The sequence below is a fragment of the Hibiscus syriacus genome, unplaced genomic scaffold (genome assembly GCF_006381635.1).
Source record: "Hibiscus syriacus cultivar Baekdansim isolate YM2019G1 unplaced genomic scaffold, ASM638163v2 tig00109983_pilon, whole genome shotgun sequence".
NCBI lineage: Eukaryota > Viridiplantae > Streptophyta > Magnoliopsida > Malvales > Malvaceae > Hibiscus > Hibiscus syriacus.
This window is the reverse complement of record NW_024062549.1, coordinates 509663-531955: the sequence shown is the minus strand read 5'-3', so window position 1 is coordinate 531955 and position 22293 is coordinate 509663. Positions and strand designations below refer to the sequence as shown.

At 35.7% G+C, this 22293-nt stretch overlaps 1 protein-coding gene across 1 annotated transcript; it reads left to right on the top strand.

Moving 5' to 3' along the window:
- Positions 1-9014: 9014 nt before the first annotated feature.
- On the top strand, positions 9015-10593 carry LOC120211763 (B3 domain-containing protein At3g11580-like). Its single transcript, XM_039210243.1, has 2 exons — positions 9015-9746; positions 10421-10593. Exons 1-2 carry the CDS (start codon positions 9209-9211, stop codon positions 10591-10593), a joined length of 711 nt encoding a protein of 236 aa, XP_039066174.1. The 5' UTR covers positions 9015-9208.
- The last annotated feature ends 11700 nt before the right edge of the window (positions 10594-22293 follow it).

Genomic DNA, 22293 nt, shown 5'->3' with positions numbered 1-22293 from the left:
TAAAGTTTATTTGTTAACCGACAATGAAGATGTTGAACGATTCATTGCTTACATTAGTGTTTCACAAGATGATGTTACATTGTATGTTGTTGAACCTAGAAGTAGTATTGTTGGGTCAGTAGCGGGTAGTAATCAACTAAGTTTTTCTCAAAACCCACAACCTTTCTCTAATCCAAATCCCAATCAACTTTCAGCACCAAATTCCGGTTTTCGTATTGACCAGTTAGACGATGATGAGCCAACAGAAAAAATTGTGAGTACTAGTCAGTATTCGAAATTTGGTCTTGGTCAATATCCGGACTTTGATATTGGTCAATACACGGATTTTGATGATGTTTCAGAAGAAGAAACAGACCATGCGTGTAATGATATTGATATTGGTCAATACCCGAATTTTGATGATGAAACAGCCGTTGCCGAAGAATGTAATGTTGATGATAATGAGGAGGAAGTTACGACTGTGAATGAACATGTTGAACATCCATTCTGTAATTCATATAATCCTGAAGAAGAAAAAGAAGAAGAAAAAGTCCCGAAGAAAAGAAAATGCCACGGGCGTATAACTGGAATATGCCAGAATTACTTCAGATACCGGAAGAAGAGTTGATAAAGAAAGCAGTTGATTGTTACACAAAAGTTATTCGTATCAAGAAAGATGATTGTTTTGATACAAAGGAAGACTTGAAGATAGCTTTATATACGAAATGTGTGGAAGATGGCTATCAACTAAAAGTTAACAAATCAAGCAAAGATCGTTTCGAAACAAGGTGTATGATTGACAAAAACTGTACGTGGCGTATGATTGCAAAGAGAATAAAAGATTGCAAAATGTTTCAAGTTAGGACTTTTATTGATAAACATACATGTTCAAGAACCCAAGTTTTTCCTCACCATAGACAGGCAAACAAAAAGGTGTTGGGTGGTTTTCTGGCTGAGTTAATGTTTTTGAATGGCAGGGTATATCGGGGACATGAAATTATGACTGACATGAATGCTCGGTTCAAGATTAGTATATCATATTCTCAAGCTTGGAGAGCCAAATGTTATGCCTTGGAATTGTTGAGGGGGTCGCCAGAAGCATCGTTTGCCCAACTGCCGGCTTATTGTCACAATTTAAAGCTGAAAAATCCTGGGTCGGTAACTCATATCAAAACAGATAGAGATGGACGCTTTGAGTTGCTGTTTATCGCCATTGGTGCTACGGTTAGTAAATCAATATAATTTTGTTGACTCATTTTTGTTAGTTACATGCATTTCACATTTAAATGATTATATTTCTTGTGTATATTATTTTGTAGATTCGTTCGTTTATTACTTGCATGCGCCCAGTTATTATAGTTGACGGAGCACATTTGAAAGGTCGATACCTTGGAGTAAACTTATTAGCAGTAGCCATGGATGCTAACAATGGGATATTGCCAATAGCTTACGGGGTTGGCAAATCTGAAACCTCTGATTCATGGACATGGTTTATGGGGCATCTTAGGGATTGCATAGGTCCTATTAGCAATCTGACAATCATATCCGATAGGGCAAACTCAATTGACAACGCTGTTAGAAGGTGTTTCCCAGATGCTTTTCATGGACTTTGTGGTGTTCATTTGTATAGAAATCTAAAATCAAGGTCTGCTGGTATAAAAAAGCACAAATGGACATACTGGAAGGCTGTAAAAGCTTATCGGGAAGTGGATTTCAATAAGCATATAAATTGTTTAAGACGTGTTTTGCCTCAGTGTGCTCAAACACTAGAAGATGTCGGGTTTGAAAGATGGTCAAGAGTACATCAACTTGGAGCAAGATATGGTTTCATGACGTCTAATAGTGCAGAATCAATCAACGCTCTAAGTCGTCATTCCCGGAAATTACCCATTACTATGTTAATGGAGTTTTTTCGAGCCTCTATTCAACAGTGGTACTACAAGAAAAGAAACCATGCAGGTATTATTTCTTTGAATTCGTAACTTATCATATTTATATATTTTACTAAGTATTGTTTATTTAAATTTACAGGAACATTGGAACATCGTGTTACACCATGGACTGAAAAAAAGATAACGAAACGTGTTGTGAAGTCAACGTCATGGAGAGTTGAACCATGTTCAAACACTTTGTTTCAAGTACTGGATAATAACTTAAATGGGCTAGTCGATCTAAATGCAAAGACGTGTAGTTGTATGAAATGGCAAACATCTGGTTATCCGTGTGGCCATGTTATAAAAGTTGCTCTTCATTTAAACCAAGATGATTCAAGCGCATACGCTATGGATTGCTACACTACAGAAGTTTATCGACAGACTTATGCCGAGATTGTCTACCCTATTCCACATCCTTCTGAGTGGGACATACCAGATGACTTACAAACAGTTTTGCCACCAGCCATGGACAGAAGGCTACCTGGCCGACCAAAAAGTCACGATCGTATACCGTCTAAGGGTGAAGAGAAGAAGAGATCGACATGTAGTCGGTGCAAGGAAAGTGGTCATACAAGGTTGACATGTGGATCACCAGTGCCATCAAAATCATCTTTTCCTCTACCAAAATATGGATCCTCATCAAAATCCAAAGCTCATATGGTGTGAACTTTGTATTATGTAAACGTTGTTATTCAGTTGTATTATGTAAACGTTTTAACATTTAACATTTTATGTGTATTATGTAAACGTTGCCATCAAAAGCTCATATGCAAACGTTGTATTATGTGGATTTTATGTGTGAACTTTTAACATTTTCAGTTGAATTAATGACTCAGGCCAACCATTTTGACTTAACCAACTCTTGTTATTCAGTTGTTATCACTATTAGGCATGCATTTGACTATCGCAACACGGAAAATACAATCGCAACGCGAAATGAAAATCCCAACATGAAAATCGCAATGCGGAAATGAAAATCGCAACGAGAGAATCGCAATGCGAAATGAAAATCGCAATGCGAAATGAAAATCGCAACGAGAGAATCGCAATGCGAAATGAAAATCGCAATGCGAAATGAAAATCGAACCGACATAATCGCAATGCGAAATTAAAATCGCAATACAAAATGAAAATCGCAATGCGAAATGAAAATCGCAATGCGAAATGAAAATCGCAACGAAAGAATCGCAATGCGAAATGAAAATCGCAATGCGAAATGAAAATCGCAACGAGATAATCGCAATGCGAAATTATAAACGCATTGCGATTTTCATTTCCGCATTGCGATTTTCATTTCGCATTGCGATTCTCTCGTTGCGATTTTCATTTCGCATTGCGATTTTCATTTCGCATTGCGATAGTCATTTTTGCCTTCAACATAATGCAGATTGAAATCAACAAAATAAACCATTACATTTCAATCAATTAAACAAGCACAAATAAGAATTATGTTCGCATCAATTACACAAATCAACTTTTACAAATCATCTTTTACAAATCAATTAAACAATCAAAAATTGAATCAACTTTTACAAATCAATTAAACAATCAAAAAACAATCAATTAAACTATTGAATCAACTTTTGCAGCTCGACATCATTTTCACGCAGTTCACTTCTGAGATTAACCTGCAGAAACCAAACATTTGTTCAAACAACACTTTCTACGCAAATTATTGAATTCTAATTACTTAACCAAACATTTTCATTTATAAGTATATAAACTTACCAATTGTTTATGGACATTTTTATAACGCGGATGCAGGTAGGCAGCGTCTCGTATATATCGATTTAGCCATATAATGCCGAAACCACAAGCCTACTGCAGCTTTATCTCTATCGGTGGGAGGTAGATACTTGATGCTTCCCGTCGTCAAACGCTCCAACGCCAAGCATACGAGAGGACCACAATCTCCTCTGGCTCCGCTCGTTTGTTGTGGCGCGGTCTCGTCTCTAATAACTGTAATATTGAGCTTCTTTGGCTTCTTGTTTCCAGAACGAGTCCAATAATTGATCGCATCCAAGAATTTAGCCAAATGAGAGCTCCATCCCTTAATAACATCTCTTAAATCAGCCAATGATATGTAATTTATCATGCTGTCATACACTATTGTCTTAAGGGATGGGAGCTGAAGCTCGACGAGAATCCAATGTTTACGTTCCAAAACAGGGATAAACACCTGCAATCATAAGTAATAATTCATTCATTTGCGCACTTATTTCATAAAACCTTTAAACTCAATCTAAAATAAATACTAACCTTATCGACCTCCCACCATGCAGGATAAAGTTTAGCTTGTCCATTGCCCAAATCAAATGATTCATCTCGTGCATTCTTCAAGTGAACGGCGTGAAAAGACGTCGGCATTATTGTATATCGTATATTTTTATTTTTCTTAAGTTTTCTTATTATTAGAAGACGTGTCACCCACGCATCGATATGCTGTTTTACAAAAAAAGACATATATTAGTGACTTACATAAATTTAAAAAAAAAATTAATCAAATTGAAATATAAGAAAAATATAAGACTTACCCCCCCATCGAAATAGCCATTGTCTTCGACCCCTAATAATACGCCCCACCAAGGCCGTTCAAGCAACAAAAAGATATCATCGGTGAGCTTGCATATGTCAGTGAAACACCCCTTGCTCCGCTCATGTAGATAAAAATCAACTGCGGTCTTAGCCCAAAGGGTGTTATCCAAAATTGTGTCCGGTAGTTGTTCCCTCTCCTCTTCAGATACCGGTATGGTACTGGCCGGTAACTCATACGAGAGCCAACTCTCATCCATCATGTCCGGAACCGGTGGGGGTTTCTCAATACTTCGATATATTACCCCATGTGAATCGGGCTCTGGAATGGTGGGAGGGACCTCTTCAACGATGACAGTTGCCTCTTGAACGGTGGGAGGGGACTCTCGAGGAATGATATGGGGGGCCTCTTCAACGATAGGAGTGGACTCTTGAGGGATGACAGGCGAGTCGGGCTTCTTCTTGCGGTGTCTTCGCACTATTGGGGTGTACGGAGACTTAATAGCACGTGCACGCTGTCTGATGCGTGAACTCCGTCGTGCAAGCATAACCCGACGTAAAGCATCCACTCTATCGGGCCGCTAAATAATTAAATACAAAAATCAGTAAATAAACAGACATGATATTTAAACAGTGAAAACAAAGACAAATATGTTTCAAACTTGCATTGTATTCACCCAAGTCATTATTCTATCATAGTTCACAAAATGCATCAGATAACAAAGAAAAATATGTTTCAAACTAATACCCTGAAGTTAGTATTTGTCTTTGATTTGTCTATTGGTTGAAGTAATGCAATCCATTCAAGTTTCAATTTGCAGAAGAAGAAATAGTTTACTTTCGCAACACGAAACTTAAAATCGCAACGCGAAACCAAAATCGCAACGCGAAATGAAAATCGCAACGACAGAATCGCAATGCGAAATGAAAATCGCAACGAAAGAATCGCAACGCGAAATGAAAATCGCAATGCGATTTTGGTTTCGCGTTGCGATCTTGTCGTTGCGATTTTGGTTTCGCGTTGCGATTCTGTCGTTGCGATTTTCATTTCGCGTTGCGATTTTAAGTTTCGTGTTGCGAAAGTAAACTTTCTTCTTCTGCAAATTGAAACTTGAATGGATAAATTTACTTTCAACCAAAAGACAAAACAAAGACAAATACTATTTCACAGTGTTAAAGAATACACAGTTTAGCAGAATTGGCAGCAACCGAACAAATTTACTTTCAACCAAAAGACAAAACAAAGACAAATACTATTTCACAGTGTTAAAGAATACACAGTTTAGCAGAATTGGCAGCAACCGAACAAATTTACTTTCAACCAAAAGACAAAACAAAGACAAATATATTTCACAGTGTTAAAGAATACACAGTTTAGCAGAATTGGCAGCAACCGAACAAATTTACTTTCAACCAAAAGACAAAACAAAGACAAATACTATTTCACAGTGTTAAAGAATACACAGTTTAGCAGAATTGGCAGCAACCGAACAAATTTACTAAGCAATCTAAGTGAAATGGCTAATCTAAGTGAAATTACGAGTAAATTTATCATTAAGTTAAATATGGAAAATCTTAAACTTACCTCGTTGCGTAGAGTATGAACCTCATTCTGCAACGATACTATCATCTCACGTAGAGCGGCAACCTCACCACGTAAAGTTGACACCTCCACACGCCATGCACCATCGTTATCGCGTAGAGTACCGATCTCCTCACGCAAGGCATTGACCTCATCACGTAACTCCCTTGACTCATCCCGTTGAGGTGGAGGTGGAGAACAGGGAGATAGGAGTCGTGGCATCTTTGCCGGTCGCCTATCATGAGGTGATGGTGGAGAAGAGGCTCGATGATGTGACGGGATAGGTGATGGCTCTCGTTCTAGAGATGTATAGTCGGGTCGATCGGGTGATGGCTCTAGGTGAGGTGATGGCTCTCGAATTGGAGGAAGTGGATGCTGCTCATCATCCGTGCCATCAAAAAAATTCTGACTAGCTTGCCACCAATCAGTGGCAAGCTCTTCCTCCGTGGGTGTCAGTCTTTGTAATGGAATGTTGGCCTCCTAAAATATAAAAACTCAAACAAAGTTAAACGTCTACTATTAATAACTTGTTTATATATTATATGAAAGTATTTGTGTTAACTTACATTATTTATTGTGGCATATGGTATTAAGTCTTCCCAATCCAACAGAGTTTTCCTCTTCCAGGAAATAGCCCTGGGAATATCATTTGACGTTTTTATTGCATATGTACGCATGCTGGGGAAAGCCTCGAATATCCAAATCTACAAACAATATAATAACAAAATTAGTAATTGTTAAATAATTAATTATAATTTTAGAAACATTATATAGAAATTCTTACCTTAAAGGCCCAAACAAAGCCTGACAAAGTGTTTGGACCCATCGCCCCGCAAACTTTTGCGGTCATCAAAGGCAGACGACAACTTAGTCCAGGTAGCTTTCCATATATACGAACCCCACGGAAACAGATTCCATGCATTCAGGTCCTCTACCAATATTATTAGCTCCCGATGAATAGGTTGTCTGGCCTCTCTGCCTAAAAAGCCGGCATACACAAGTAGTAGAAGGCATACTCGGACAACATCGACGTCTTCCATCCGAGTGAAACCAGCTTTCTTATTAAATAATTTCTTCAGGTCGTCGACATGTAGGTTCGGCTTCTCCATTGACTCATCCGGAAAAAACCGGGATAACCATGATGGGCGGGCGATATGACGAGTGTACCGGCCTACATCATCGTGTCCGAATCGTAGACCAGTGATTAAGCAGAACTCCTTCCGCCCAAAGCAAGTATACGCTGGTGGAAAATGAAACCATATCTCTTCCTCACCACGTTGTATACTGTCGGGTAGATTTGATGTCATGGTCTGAAGCCACAAATGGGTCAAATTAGCATCTCCACCGGATGCTGTACTCTCAGCCATGGCCCGAAGCAGGTTTCCTCAAACAATTGTCTTTGAGCAGGTGAAAGCTTCTTTGCAATTGTAGTGGCCAGGCTGACTTTATTTCTCAAGGTCAATTGAGCCGAAAAAAATTTCTACAAAAACAATAAACATACCAAGTTAGATATACCAAAAACTACACTGTGAAGATATACCAAAAACAATAAACATAAAAAGTAGTAGTTTATTCTTTAAACTAAAATTTGCAACACTGTTTTGTCTTTTGGTTGAAATGAAAATCGCAACGAGAGAATCGCAACGCGAGATGACAATCGCAACGAGAGAATCGCAACGCGAAATGAAAATCGCAACGAGAGAATCGCAACGCGAAATGAAAATCGCAATGCGATTTTGGTTTCGCGTTGCGATTCTCTCGTTGCGATTTCCATTTCGCGTTGCGATTCTCTCGTTGCGACAGTCATTCTCTCGTTGCGATTTTCATTTATCTCGTTGCGACTCTTCTGCAAATTGAAACTTGAATGGATTGCATTACTTCAACCAAAAGACAGAACAAAGACAAAGACAATACTAACTTGAAAATCGCAACGAGAGAATAGCAACGCGAAATGAAAATCGCAACGAGAGAATCGTAACGCGAAATGAAATCTAAGTGAAATGGTTAATCTATTATTGAAATGACCAGTAAACTTATCATCAGTTTCAATATGAAAAACCTACAATAATGCAAACATTTCAAAATAAAATAATTAAAAAAACTAACCCTCGGAGGTTGATTTTCCATTTCTGAATATTGTGAGGGATTTCTGACCGTGAATGGTTGTGAGGGATTTCGCCGGAGATGGGGACGGAAATCTTCGGAGATGGGGACGGATTTCTTCGCCGTAGAGAGTGAGAGATGGAGATGGGACTGAGTTGTGATTTTAGGTTTTAGGTTATGAGTTGCGATTACGGGATTTTGTCTTAATATTCTTTTTGTAATTTGAAAATAAAATACGCGTAGCGATTATAATGGCGCTTTAAATATCGCGTTGCGATTTACGGATACGCGTTGCGATTTTATGTATTATCGTTGCGATTTACGGATACGCGTTGCGATATACGGATACGCATTGCGATTTACCCATACGCGTTGCGATTTACGGATACACGTTGCGATTTACGGATACGCGTTGCGATTTATGTGTTCGCGTTGCGATTTTCATATTCGCGTTGCGATTTTGGAAAATCGCAATGCGAATTTGTACTATCGCATCGCGATTTTCAAGAATCGCGTTGCGATTTTGGAAACTGATTTGCGATTCTGGAAACTGATTTGCGATTCTGGGGATCGCGTTGCGATTTTTATTTCGCGTTGCGATTTTGTTGGTCATTTTGGCAAATCCAAAAAAAGTTGGTTAAAATCGTATATTATAACTTTTTTTTGGTCACTGAGGCGATTTTCTCTTTTTGTAAATAATCATGAAGCATATTATCTCTAAAAATAAACTCATTATTTTAATAATTTAGGGTAAATATGGGTTAATATCCGTTCAAATGAACGTCACACTTTCTGCATTCTCGATAATCAACCCAAATACTTAAAGAATAACAATAATTCTTGCATCAGCTAGATCGCTTGGTTCCTATCTTTCTCATTCTCGTATCCTTTCTAACTGCATTAAATAGTTTCCACATCAAACTCATAATCATCACGCCTGCCCTGTTTTTTTCCTTTTTTCTTTTCTTTCTTCTAAAGCACCCGTCTCTTTCTTCCTCATCTCTTTTGTCTCTCAAATGTCCATTAACCACTTTGAGTAATTGAAGGCAAAACAATCAAACGACTACAAGATCCTTCCATGGAACCAAATCCTTCCAATCCCCTTGAAAATGAGAGGGAACCCATGTTTGAAAAACACTTAACTCCCAGCGATGTTGGCAAGCTGAACAGGCTTGTAATCCCCAAACAACACGCAGAGAAATACTTCCCGCTCGGCGGTGACTCGGGTGATAACCAGGGGTTGTTGCTGAGTTTCGAGGACGAGTCCGGCAAGTGTTGGAGTTTCCGTTACTCGTATTGGAACAACAGTCAAAGCTACGTGTTAACCAAAGGGTGGAGCAGATACGTCAAAGAGAAGCAACTCGATGCTGGTGATATTATTTTATTCCAACGACACCGCACCGATGGTGATAGGTTGTTTATAGGGTGGAGGAGGCGGGATGCCGCGGTGGTGGTTGCAGCAGCAGCTACGAATGGCGGAAATGACGCGATGGGTGATAATAGTGGTGGACATGGAGGGTGGAGTGGTAGGGAATTGTATCGAGGGCATCCTTATCTTGGCTACATTCAAGGCCTTGGGGCTAATGTGCTGAAGCAAGCAGACTGTTTCCATGCAGGTATAGGGTTTTTTTTCTGACTTAATTCATCAATTAGCCCTTGAATTTTTTATACATTAATTCTTTTTAAAAAAAATGGGTTTCAGTTGTTTTATATATAAAATTTGAGAATTTATTGGCACATAGAAGTGCGTGAAAGACACTTTCCAATTATACGGGAGCAATATGGTTGCGTAAGTGTTCTTTTTTCTAACTAGCTTCTTTTTAAATTATACTATTTTGGGGAATACTTTAGTATTGGGATTGGCAAATATTAGTAAAATTGATTTTGGAATTTATTAATATATATACATATTTTTTTAAATGATTTTATTACTTTTAATTTTTTTATTGAATAGAGATGTTATATTTACAAAATAAATATCGATATTACTTTTGTCTTTTTCTTTAATTAAGAAGTATTAAAAAAAATCTCTCAATGGTTTCAAGTATTTGGATGGAATGAGAGATATTGGAGTAAATTTTAAATTTTCATACAATATATGTATAGTACCTTTAAAAATTTTATACCCTTAAATTTTTAATATAAATTCTTAAATCCGTATTTTCTAGTATAAAATCTTGTGTCCATCTATGTTAGTAATTTTTTCCACATCGAAATCAAAATAATTATAAAAATAAAAAATTGTGAGAAGTAGTGATTATCAAGTTTGAGAAAACAATAATTTTTGCAGGAAGCATTGTTGAAGATCAAAAGCAAGCTACAAGAGGTGGGAATTCAAAGAGGCTGGTGCGGTTATTTGGTATGAACCTAGAGTCCCACCAGGTGGAGGACTCCCCACCATCAACGCCTACTGGTTCGATCTTGTCGAGCCAGAAGGGTCCAACCACCTACCACTTTTATTAAGAAACATGGTAAGCAATGCATTTAGATAACAATTAATAAAATACTGAGATACTAGTCAAGCATGCCTGTTTAGATATTCATAGCAACTTGATTTTTATGATGCTTCAAATGAGACAGATGAACAAAGCATTGATAAAGTAAGGTCGACCACTTGGCACGTGCCCTACTTGTATTACTCTATAACCAGACACCAATAGATTAACAAGAAAATGCCCCATGCAAGCTGTCGAATACTGTGGGATTTCATTTCATGGGTCTTATCTATCATTAATTAAAGATATAACAACAAGGGGCCCTAAGTAGGCAAGCAGTTCTTAACTTCATGTCCACTTAATCCACTTTTATAATGATTAAACACTTCCTTATGCAATCTTTTTTTCCCACCTTTATTTCGTCCATATAGTACCTTTTCTTTTATATAGGTTCTTATAAATATTCTCATGTATGGTGTGTAAAAAGACTTGGACATTCATTAGGGCAAGGGTAAACTACACTAGATACCACCGAACTTTAGGCGTTGTATCATTTATATCACTAAATTTTTAATTTTGCCAATTATAGAATTGAATTTTTATTTTCATTTCAATTATACCACTGGGCCGTTAAATCGTTAACAGTTGGATCAAAACGACGTCATTTTGGTGAGCTGTCTACGTTGACAGCCGTCAACCACATTGACAACCGTCAACCACATTGACAACCGTTAGCCACCTCATCGTGTTGTTAATGATTTAATGGTTCGATGGTATAATTGAAATGAAAATCAATGTTTAATGCTATAATTGGGAAAATTGAAAGTTTAGTGGTATAAACGATATAATACCTAAAGTTCGATGGTATCTGATTTAGTTTACTCTAATGGTAATTACAATTATGATGGCCATAAGTTGGGTCAAATCGAGTTTTTAATCCCTCGAATTCAATCCAAAAAGTAAATTCTTCCACACTGCAACACTCATGATGCAGGAGAATCTCACCCAATCTGAAATTTGACTCAATTTTTTAGGTTAAAATTTACGCTGACTCGACTTGACCTAACCTAAATATAGAATTTGTTTTTATTAGGTAAAATAAATACTTAATTGAGAAAATAAAATAAAAAGGCTATTTTTCAATTATTTCCAAATATAGAAGGGATATTTATAAAATTATGTCCATCGGGTGAGTCAATTTTTTCATCATAAATTTAAACCAGACTTAACCTCACCCTAAAATAAACTTGCCGCAACCTAATTTGAACCCTAATTTTTTAAACAAAAAATTAACCTAATTAAATTGAAACGAATCAAAACTCATTGAATTCGAGTTAAATATTCATCTCTGGTTACAATGCAATCCCTATATATTTGTGAGTATGACTATGGGGTGTTTATGATTGGAACAGGACATCCTCCCCAGATATCAACCAGATGAGAGAGTAAAACAACACATGAAGATAAGATATGGAGATGTGACATCCAGGATTTACTTTCATATTGAAACCCCACTTGAATGATCAAAAGAAAACATTTTTTCCAGTAGAAAATCAATATATTTTCCCTTAATTTTAGTTTTATGTTATGCTCTCTACTTCTACTTACGTTGCATAAGAAAGCTTACGTTGCATAAGAAAGCTTTACAAATACATTGCAGTTTCATATATAAATATATATATATATACATATATTCTCTACGATTATTTTTGCATTTTCATATATGAATGACGACAATGATCCCTCATCAAAAGGGAAAGGACCTAACAAATAATTCCAAAAACTATAAAAATTGAAGTGGTCCTTGTGACGATAAACAAAGATTGCAACTTGCAAGAAACGTTGAAGTGAAATTAGTGAATATGTCGTATAATGGTAAGCATACGGTTCCATTCTCATCAGAAACCCCCACCTTTCTTTTTCTTTTTTAGTGTGTCAATGCATGGTTTAAACTCTTACGCTTACGAATAGTAGAAATTGAATTGTGATGGTTATCCTTACTTCTGCAGTATCCGATTTGGAAGTCGATAAAACCAGTGATTAATTCAAAAAAATTAAGTAGTTTGATATCGCTTAAGCAGATCTCAAATTCGAAATCTTTTGTATACAAAAACTCTCTATCGGAAAACTCGACTATTAAAACTAGATATACGACATAGATTGATATGGATTAATAAGGAAAATCCTAAAAAACTACAAGGGCACAAAAAAATAACGTTCTATTCACAACAACAACAACAACAAAACCCAATTCCCATATGTATAGGGTAAGGGGGAGGTAGGGTAGTAGGCTGCCCCCAACGCCAGGTTGAGAATAGCTTCTGTGGAAGACCTCCGGCAGTCAGAAAATTAAAAATATAGATAAAATGCAATGCATGTATAAATAATTACATAAATACATAGCTAAACAATATTCATATGCAGACATTAATATCATATGTGCTTCTGTAATGGGGAGTAATCCCTGCAAAATAATCCATGCGAAAGAATCTCTGTATATAGACAGAAACATAAGACCCGGCTAAATTTAACAGAGGAAACATGACGAGAATGACGAGAATGATACACAGAAGTCAACGATAGCAAGCCCAGTTCTAATCTTTCATAAATACCAATAACAGAAAAGTATAAGAAGTAAAAGTCATGGAAATTACTACAAATGCATTAAAAGAAGACAGAGATGATACACCCTATAGATGTGACCCACATTACTCGACTACCCTAGTCACAAGCCTCCATAATTTCCTATCATAGGTTATGTCTTCGGTAAGGCCTAAATCCATCAAATCAGATCTCAAGCAGTCTTCCCACTTTTGCCTTAGTCGTCCTTTCCTTCTGGCACCGTCGACTGTAATCGACTCTACCCTCCTGACCGCATCCGACGGTAGTCGCCTAAGGACATGCCCAAACCACCGTAGTCTTCCCTCCCTCAATTTTTCGGAAACAGACCCCACCCCCAAGGACATCCTAATAGCAGAGTTTGTCGTCATATCCCACAGAGTCCTACCACATGTCCATCGAAGCATTCTCATTTCTGCGGCCTCTATCCTCCTTACGTGATCCTTCTTGGTTGCCCAACATTCTGATCCATACAACAGCGCTGGTCTTATTGCCATTCTATAAAAATTTCCCTTAAGTTTTAGAGGCACCTTCTTGTCACACAAAACTCCAGTAGCGGCCCTCCACTTTAGCCATCCCGCCTTTATACGGCGTGCAACGTCATCATCTACACCCCCATCTTTATGTATCATAGACCCTAAGTACTTGAAACAATCCTTTAAGGGAAGAACGTGTCCTTCTATGCATACTTCTACATCTTCATCTTTTTGGTTCCCATTGAAGTTTGAACATAAATATTCTGTCTTTTCAATATTGATCCTTAAACCTTTTTCTTTCAAAGCAGTCTTCCAGGTAGCCAGTCTACTATTCAACTCAGATTTTGTTTCAGCAACTAGGACAATGTCGTCAGCGAAAAGCATACACCAAGGTACATCGTCTGGTGTCGCACAATAGATGTCGTCCATAATCAAGGCGAAGATGTAAGGGCTAAGAGCCGACCCCTGGTGGAGTCCGATTTCCACCGGGAAAGCCTCGGTGTCGCCAACTGTAGTCTTGACGTAAGTAATAGATCTACAGTACATATCACGAATCGCCCGGATATAAGCAGTTGGGATCCGTCTCGTTTCCAAAGTCTTCCAGATCGTATCGCGGGGAACGCTATCATAAGCCTTCTCAAGGTCAATGAACGCCATGTGAAGATCTCTCGACTTTTCCCTATATTTCTCCATAAGCCGTCGAAGTAGATGAATCGCCTCAGTGGTAGACCTGCTTGGCATAAAGCCAAATTGGTTTTCCGAAACCCTAGTAACTTGTCTCAACCTAGCCTCTATCACCCTTTCCCATAGCTTCATGGTATGGCTGAGTAGTTTAATACCTCTGTAGTTACCACAACGTTGGGAATCTCCTTTATTTTTATAGATTGGTATCACCGTAGACTCTCTCCATTCCTCTGGCATCTTGGCAGTCTCTAAAATAATATTAAAGATGTTAGTCAACCACTTAACTCCCTCTTCTCCTAGGGCTAACCACACAGTGATAGGAATTTGATCAGGACCGACAACTTTCTCCCTTCCCATCTTTCTAAGAGTCATTTTGACTTCCTCAAACCCAATCCAACTTGTAGGGCAGTCATTGGCCGTAGTATGATGGTCGCCTGACCCATCAACGATACTATCTCTACAAGGAGAGGCACCGTCATTAAATAATCCAAAGAAGTAATTACCCCAAACCCTCTTAATATCATGATCTTTCGTTAAAAGAACACCATTGTTGTCCTTAATAAACCTAATGTTACCTAGATCCTTTTTCCTAATCTCCCTAGATTTTGCAAGTCTGAAGATGCCATTTTGTCCTTCCTTGGTGTCTAATCTCTTGTACATTACCTCATATGCCTTATCCTTTGCTTTAGCTACCGTTTTCTTGGCTTCCCGCTTTGCCTCCTGGTATCTTTGTTTAGCTCTCGACCTTTCTTCGTCATCATTGCATTGTAGAAACTCCTTGAAGCAAGTTTGTTTTTTCTTCACCTTAGTTTGGACTTCATCGTTCCACCACCACGATTCTTTATGTTCCTTGGCCTTCCCCGTCGACAACCCAAGGGTGTTTTTGCCCACCTCTCTGATGGAATTTGCCATATTTTTCCATAACATATCTGCGTTATTTGAGTTTGTAGTTTCAAAACCTGTATTAGACAAAAGCTTACTCCTAAAGTCATCAGTTGTCGCTCTATGCAAGTTCTTCCAGAGGATCCTAGGTTTACCCAGTTTAGCCCTCCTATGAGTGTTCCGCCCGTTGGGTACGCGGAACACCAAAACCAACAATTTGTGTTGTGATTCACATGCCTCTTCAGGGAACACCTTACAGTCAATGCAAGCCCATCGTTCCCAATTTCTAACCAAGATGTAGTCGATTTGGGTACAATGTCCCCCGCTATGAAATGTAATCAAGTTCGTATCTCTCTTATTAAATAAGGAGTTAGTGATCACCAAATCGTGAGCAGTAGCAAAATCAAGCAACGTACGCCCCTCATCGTTCCTGCTACTATAACCGAAACCCCCATGAACACCGTCATACCCGTCGGTTGCACTACCTATATGACCATTGAAGTCTCCCCCTATGAAAACTCTTTGGTCCTCCGGAATGCTCCTAAGTACATCATCTAACTGATCCCAGAAGCAACGTTTTTCCCCCTCCCCTAGGCCAACGTGTGGGGCATACACTGAAAGGACATTTACCACTTCCGCTTCTATAACAACCTTAATCATCATGATTCTATCTCTGTATCTACAAACTTCAACTACATTTTCCTTGAGCTTAGAGGATACCAAGATACCCACCCCATTTCTAGCGTTATCTACACCTGAATACCACAACTTGTACCCATTACACTCTCTGGCGCGAGCCCCTTTCCACCTAGTCTCCTGAATACATGCAAAATCTATTTTCCTATTACTAAGTACGTCGGTCAGCTCCAGCAGCCTAGCATTTAATGTGCCTACATTCAACGAACAAACTCTAAGTCTAGTGTCCTTGACACCACTCTGTCGAGCCCTCCCCCTATACGTCCTATGGGATTTAAAAGAATGACATGACCTCAAGTAATCATCTATAGCCGAAGCTATGAGGAACTATGAAAAAAGAATCCAAAGAAGACAAAAGATGCACCAAATAAAACGCTAGAAATATAAGATACTAGGAGTCTAGGACAATGAAAAAATACAGATCCAGTAAATCCTACTCAAAAGAAAAGTGCAAAAATATAGATCTAGTAGATCTTACTCAAAGCAAAATTGTTTTTCAAGTAAATAACAAAATTCTATAGAAGTTTAATTTTTTTTTTTTTAGGTTCCACTTTCTTACCTCCAACAGGAAAGAATAATAATGAAGAGAGAATTACTTAAAAGCCAGAAACAAATCATATAAAGAGCATAGCATAAAAGCCAAAAATGAAATGAAAATTCAACGAATTTACCGTCTAGAAACATATTTGAAACGAAACCTGCAATGGTTTCCAGTTCTGGTCGACCACTATACGTACTTAGTCCGCAAGTAGGAAGCAGTTGCTATTTTTCGGGTGGAATGTGGTTGCCGATGACGTTCACTTGCAAGATGCAAGATGCAAAAAGCAAAAAGCACAAGCAACTCCAACGAATAGAGTTCGGATAAAGGAAAATTTTCTGATTTCTGCACTAAATCAAACACACTAAAATCTTGGATTTAACCCTAAATCCGATATAGATCAAGAAAACGTGATGAAGATTGCACCTATATAGCAACTCATAAGACAATAAAATTCAGATTAGAGCGTAAATCTAAATCAAAATTGAAAACCAAAAATAGATCAGAACCCTAATTTCTTCACAAAGGTATGGAATTTGCTTGGTGAATTCAACGAAGACATATCTCTTCAACAATGGGCGCTTCCGACAGCAAGAAAAGGCGGAAGCCTTGCCACGAGGGGAGGAGCATGAGGTATCTGATGGACAAGATGAGGCCTCTCAAACAACTAGAGAGAAGCGGCGATGGTGGTGGCGTGCAAAGAGGCGGAGTGGGCGAAAGAGAAGAGGAAGCTAAAGTTTAGATACTTAAATCAAACGAACGATTAAATCAACCAGAAGAAGATGTTATCCACGGATCTGACTTGATACTCAAAATGGAATTTGGAAATTTCGAACGAAACTCAACAAAACCCAGATCAAAAGAAACAAAAATGAAAAATGGATCTTTTTCTAAAGAAACTGTTGATGATGGAAACGATTTTGTCACCCTTCCAGAGTTCAAAAAAGAATATTTAATTAATATTTTACTTGATATTAAAGAGGTTCATAAAAATGAAAACTGAATATGCGGAACAGAAAATCAAAAACTTGAGAGATTGAGCCATGTATAGGAATGACAATTTAAACTGAAATTAATAAATTTTTGATTTGATATGATATGATAAGTTTATATTTTTTTTAAAAAAATTGAGGTTCGATCGGATCAAATCAGATATAAGGTGAAAAATCTTTGACCTGAACGATAATAATATAAAATTTTCCTATAAATTTAGGGATGATTGATATAATATCTCTTTCTCTATAATTGTTTTAATTAGGTTCCTATTTACATTAGGTCGGGTCGGGATAAATCGGTTTTCTACTCTAAAAATTTGAATTGGATTGGGTTCGGGTAGAGGGAATATGCTTTTCAGGTCAGGTCCGATCATGTGAAAAGTATATGATTCTCGGGTGTAGTCGCATTTGAGTGGAAGATATATTTAGATAAAGTCTAATTGATAAAAAAACTCGACCTAACCCAATTTGTTGTCATATAGATTTTAAAGGATGCTGGAGACGGACAATACGGTGGAGGTAAAGCTTGTCAATGGTTCAGTACATAACTCTTCCTCGGCAGCAGTTTTTAACACTTTGGGTATTTGTTGGGCCTCTTAGGCTTTTGCTGCAAATTGGGCTAGTTTTCATTCTCAACTTTGTGTCGTAACCGGTTTTCGCCCGGACACGAAATTTTACTTGGCGAGAAAAATAATGTGGATAAATGGTTTTTATTGAAATGTTTTGGGAGTCGCCATCGGCCTTTTGGGTCAGGTAGGCCGAATACCTAAAAATCATCTTTTAAAATAGTTTTTAAGAAAACATCAGTTAAAAGATAAACTGATCTGCGTTTAACCAAAACTTCATTTCTTTTTAATAATATAAAATGATTCGTAGTCGATTACGTTTGGGGAAGGATTAACACCCCCACAACGCCCAAAATTGGTCCTTGTCGATTATAAATTGTCTCTAACAATAGAATTTAAGAATTCAAATATAAATTTAATTTATGATCTTTTTCATATTAAATGAATAATAAGGAAGAAAAATATTTTTTTATAAATTATAAATAAAGTATTTATTTATTTTAAAAATAATAGAAAATGACTTCTAGTTGCTTTAAGACAACCAATTTCTTTAATATTAATAAATAAATAAATATTAATAAGAATATAATAATTTTTTAAAAATAATAAAAATAAAGTAAATATATATATTTATAAGTAGGATATTTATTTATTTTTAAAATACCAGAATAGGACGTCTAGTTATTTTAAGACTGTCCTTTCTTAATATTTAAAAATAAATGAATATTATTATTTAATTAATTTGTGAAATTAAATAATACTTTATTAATCTTTCATATATATATATATATATATATATATATATATATATATATATATATATATATATATATATATATATATACATATATTAATATGACTAAAATTAAATAAATATAAAATGAAGAAAAATATAATAATTTGAATAAAACTAAAATAACTATATATTTATATATTTGTTTAAATACAATATTTATTTATTTAAAAAATATAGGAATAGGACTTCTAGTTGCTTTAAGACAGTCCTATCTTAATATTTAAAAATAAATAAAATTATTATTTAATTAAATATATTTATATGATTGAAATAAAATAATAAAATTACTAAATTAAATATATAAAATTAAATTAAATTGCAATGTAATAAAAACAAATAAAATTAAAATTACATGATCAAAATATAAAATATTGAAATTAAAGATAAAATTTGAAATATTAAGAAATTTATATCCTAATAGTTTAATTTAACCTTAATTATTTATTCAGGATTAAAATATTAACTATTAAAGTCTGAGGGACTAAATATAATATTTACGCTAAATATGTAAATATACTAGAAAGGACTAAAATAAAATAAAATAAAATTACGAGACCAAATTAAAGTACTAAAAAAATTATGAGACCAAATTAAAGTACTCAGAAAATATAAAATTACGTCGTTTTGGTGAGGGTATAAATACCCTTAACCCCGACCGAGAAAGGCTTAAGCCTTTCATTTTTCTTTTTTCCTCTCTCTCTCTAAAAGAGAGATCAAAAAATCTCTCTGCCCTCTCTCTAGGCTTCTGTGGCCGGAGAGAAACCGATCACCGGTCGACCGCCTTGCTTTGGTGTCGATAGCCACCGCCGGCCACCGTTAACGGTGGCCGAAAACTCAAAATACACCAAATTGATGATCTCAACTTCTAAAGGTCGAATCCGACCTTTTTTTTTTATAAATCCCCTTCTATTGACGCAGATCTAAGGTTATTTACCTTAGATGTTTCGGTTTTCCAGCGTCGCGGGGATGCTCCGATGACTATAGTTTCCTCGGTAAGTTTCCTTCTCTTTTCTTCTTTGATGGTTGTTGGTTTTAGTTGTTGTTTGTCATGGTTGTTGATGTGTTGGTCTTTGCTTGCTTTCGGTGGCTATGGGTTGTTCTCTGTCTGCTATATTGCTTGTTGTTCGTTTCTATCTCTCGTTCTCATTTTTATTTTGCAGGGATGATGGCTTTTATAGCCACCATCGACGTTCTGCTCGGACCGGTCCCAAGGAGGTTCCCTAGGTGAGTCACCATAGCTATGGTGGTGACTCACCATAGAGCTCGACGTGTGGAGGGGCAGCTGGCCTTCTGGAGGCTTCGGTTGAAGGTGGCGTCGTGGCAGCAGCGTCAACAATGATTTCTGAAAGCAGCGGCGGCTGGAAGCTTGGAGGCGGCGGCTGGGGCTAGGGTTTAGAAACCCTATAAGAGATGATACAAACCCTAGAAGGGTTTGGGTTACTATTGGGCCAGATTGGGCTTCTGTTGTAAAATGGGCCTCCGGGTCTGGTTGTAAATGGGCTCCGATTTTGGGCCTTGTAATTTATTTATTATTAATAATAATAAATAATATTATTATTATTAATAATAATACTAATAATAGTAATAATATTAAAATAATAAACACGAGACAAAAAGTTAGTGTCTACACTTTGTTAAACTAAAATATATTAATTATATCTAATTTAGAACTAACTTACCTGAGTGGTTAAAGGAATCGTTGTTATTCCTAGATATTATAGGTTCGAGCATTAGCGGCTGCAAGGGTGATTGAGCGTTTATTGTCAAATGATTGAGAGTATTTAGAACATATACTACTTTGTAATCACATTTAGCTTAATAAAAAAATGATTTTTAATATCATTTCTAACCTTCAAACCAGCACAGTTCAAAGAAATCTTTTTTTTTTCTTCTAGAAAATGGCCTAAAACATGATTAATCACTCTTGATCTTCAAAAATATATGAAAAATCTTTTAGATATGGATAAAATATGATTATGTCTATCATATTAGATGCAAATGAATTTAGAAAATAATTAGGAAATAGATGGAATACATAGAACTCATGCTTCACAATTATTAATCTTGATCTTCATGTAGATTTTTTTATAGGATTTAGAAAACATATTTAGGTGGATGAAAAATCACTTGAAAAAGCAAAATAATAAGGATTTTAATAAGATTAGTTCATATTTTAACTCAAATACAAAGGAGACTAAAAATGAAAATTGATTTCTTGGAGAGTGATGAGAAAATAGAGATAAATTTTGGCTAAATTTATGTTACCTAAGAACAAAAATAATTATTTCAAAAGAGTGTTACATTAGAAGTTTGAAAAATGATTATTTCAGTACTTATGACATTCTAAACTCGAAATACTATTGAGTTAAATTGAATTTAGAATGCCATAAACACTGAAATAATTACGTTGCATCAAAATACTTGACTAAATTTATTTTTCAGTAATTTTAAATAGGTGTAAGATATTTCAAAAGAAGTCCACGTCCCTTTTGCAAGACCTTTAGTTTTGGAAATTGAAAATATACAAATTAATCAAATAAAAAATTGAAATTTTTTGAATTTCAAATAAATCAAATCAAGTCATCTGAGTTCTTCAATTTTTTTGAGTTGGAGTTGATTTTAATTTCACAATTCTTATAATTCAAATAAACCGAATTACTAATTTCTATAATTACCACTTAGGCACTGATAGTTTCAAAATTGTGCAAACTGATTCATCATAACAAAAAAAAAACAATCTTCAAAATTTTAATATATATATATATATATATATATATATATATATATATATATATATATATATTATAATAGATATAATTATTACAAGCCTACAAAAAATCTATAAAATATTAAATTATAGAAAATGAAATTGTTCCAAAATGATCAGTTGAGGCTTTAAACAAATAAATTTTTAAACCTAAAGTATCTTATTTAACTCAAATAAATTTATTTTATTTAATTTGTCTAAAATTTCATTTCACTCAATATAATTTAAAAAATAAATCATTCAATTTAGAATAATGAAACATGTATTATAAACTTGATTACCTTGAATTTTTTTCACTCAATTTAATTAAATACTCATCCTATATAAACATGATAAAATGGGCAGTAAAACTTTTATAATTTTTTAATCAATTTAAAATGTTTTTACTAAATCATGATAGTTTCTTTTAACAATTCCTATTTAAGGGAAGGAAAAAAGAATTTTAATCGTAATGGATATTGAACTCATAACATAAGAAGCGGAATGATGTTAATCAAAAGCTTTTAGAATCTCCTTTAGAGATTGTTGACTAAATCGTGATAATTGGACTAGTGAATTAAATAGTTTGGGTATAAAATAAATTTTAAATATAAAACTATCGATATTAAAACTTTTAGAATTCTACCAACAACCAGTTAATCTAGTGAGATGAGACACTTGATCTTTTAAGCGAGATCAAAGGTTCATATCGGATTAATTGATCTATAGA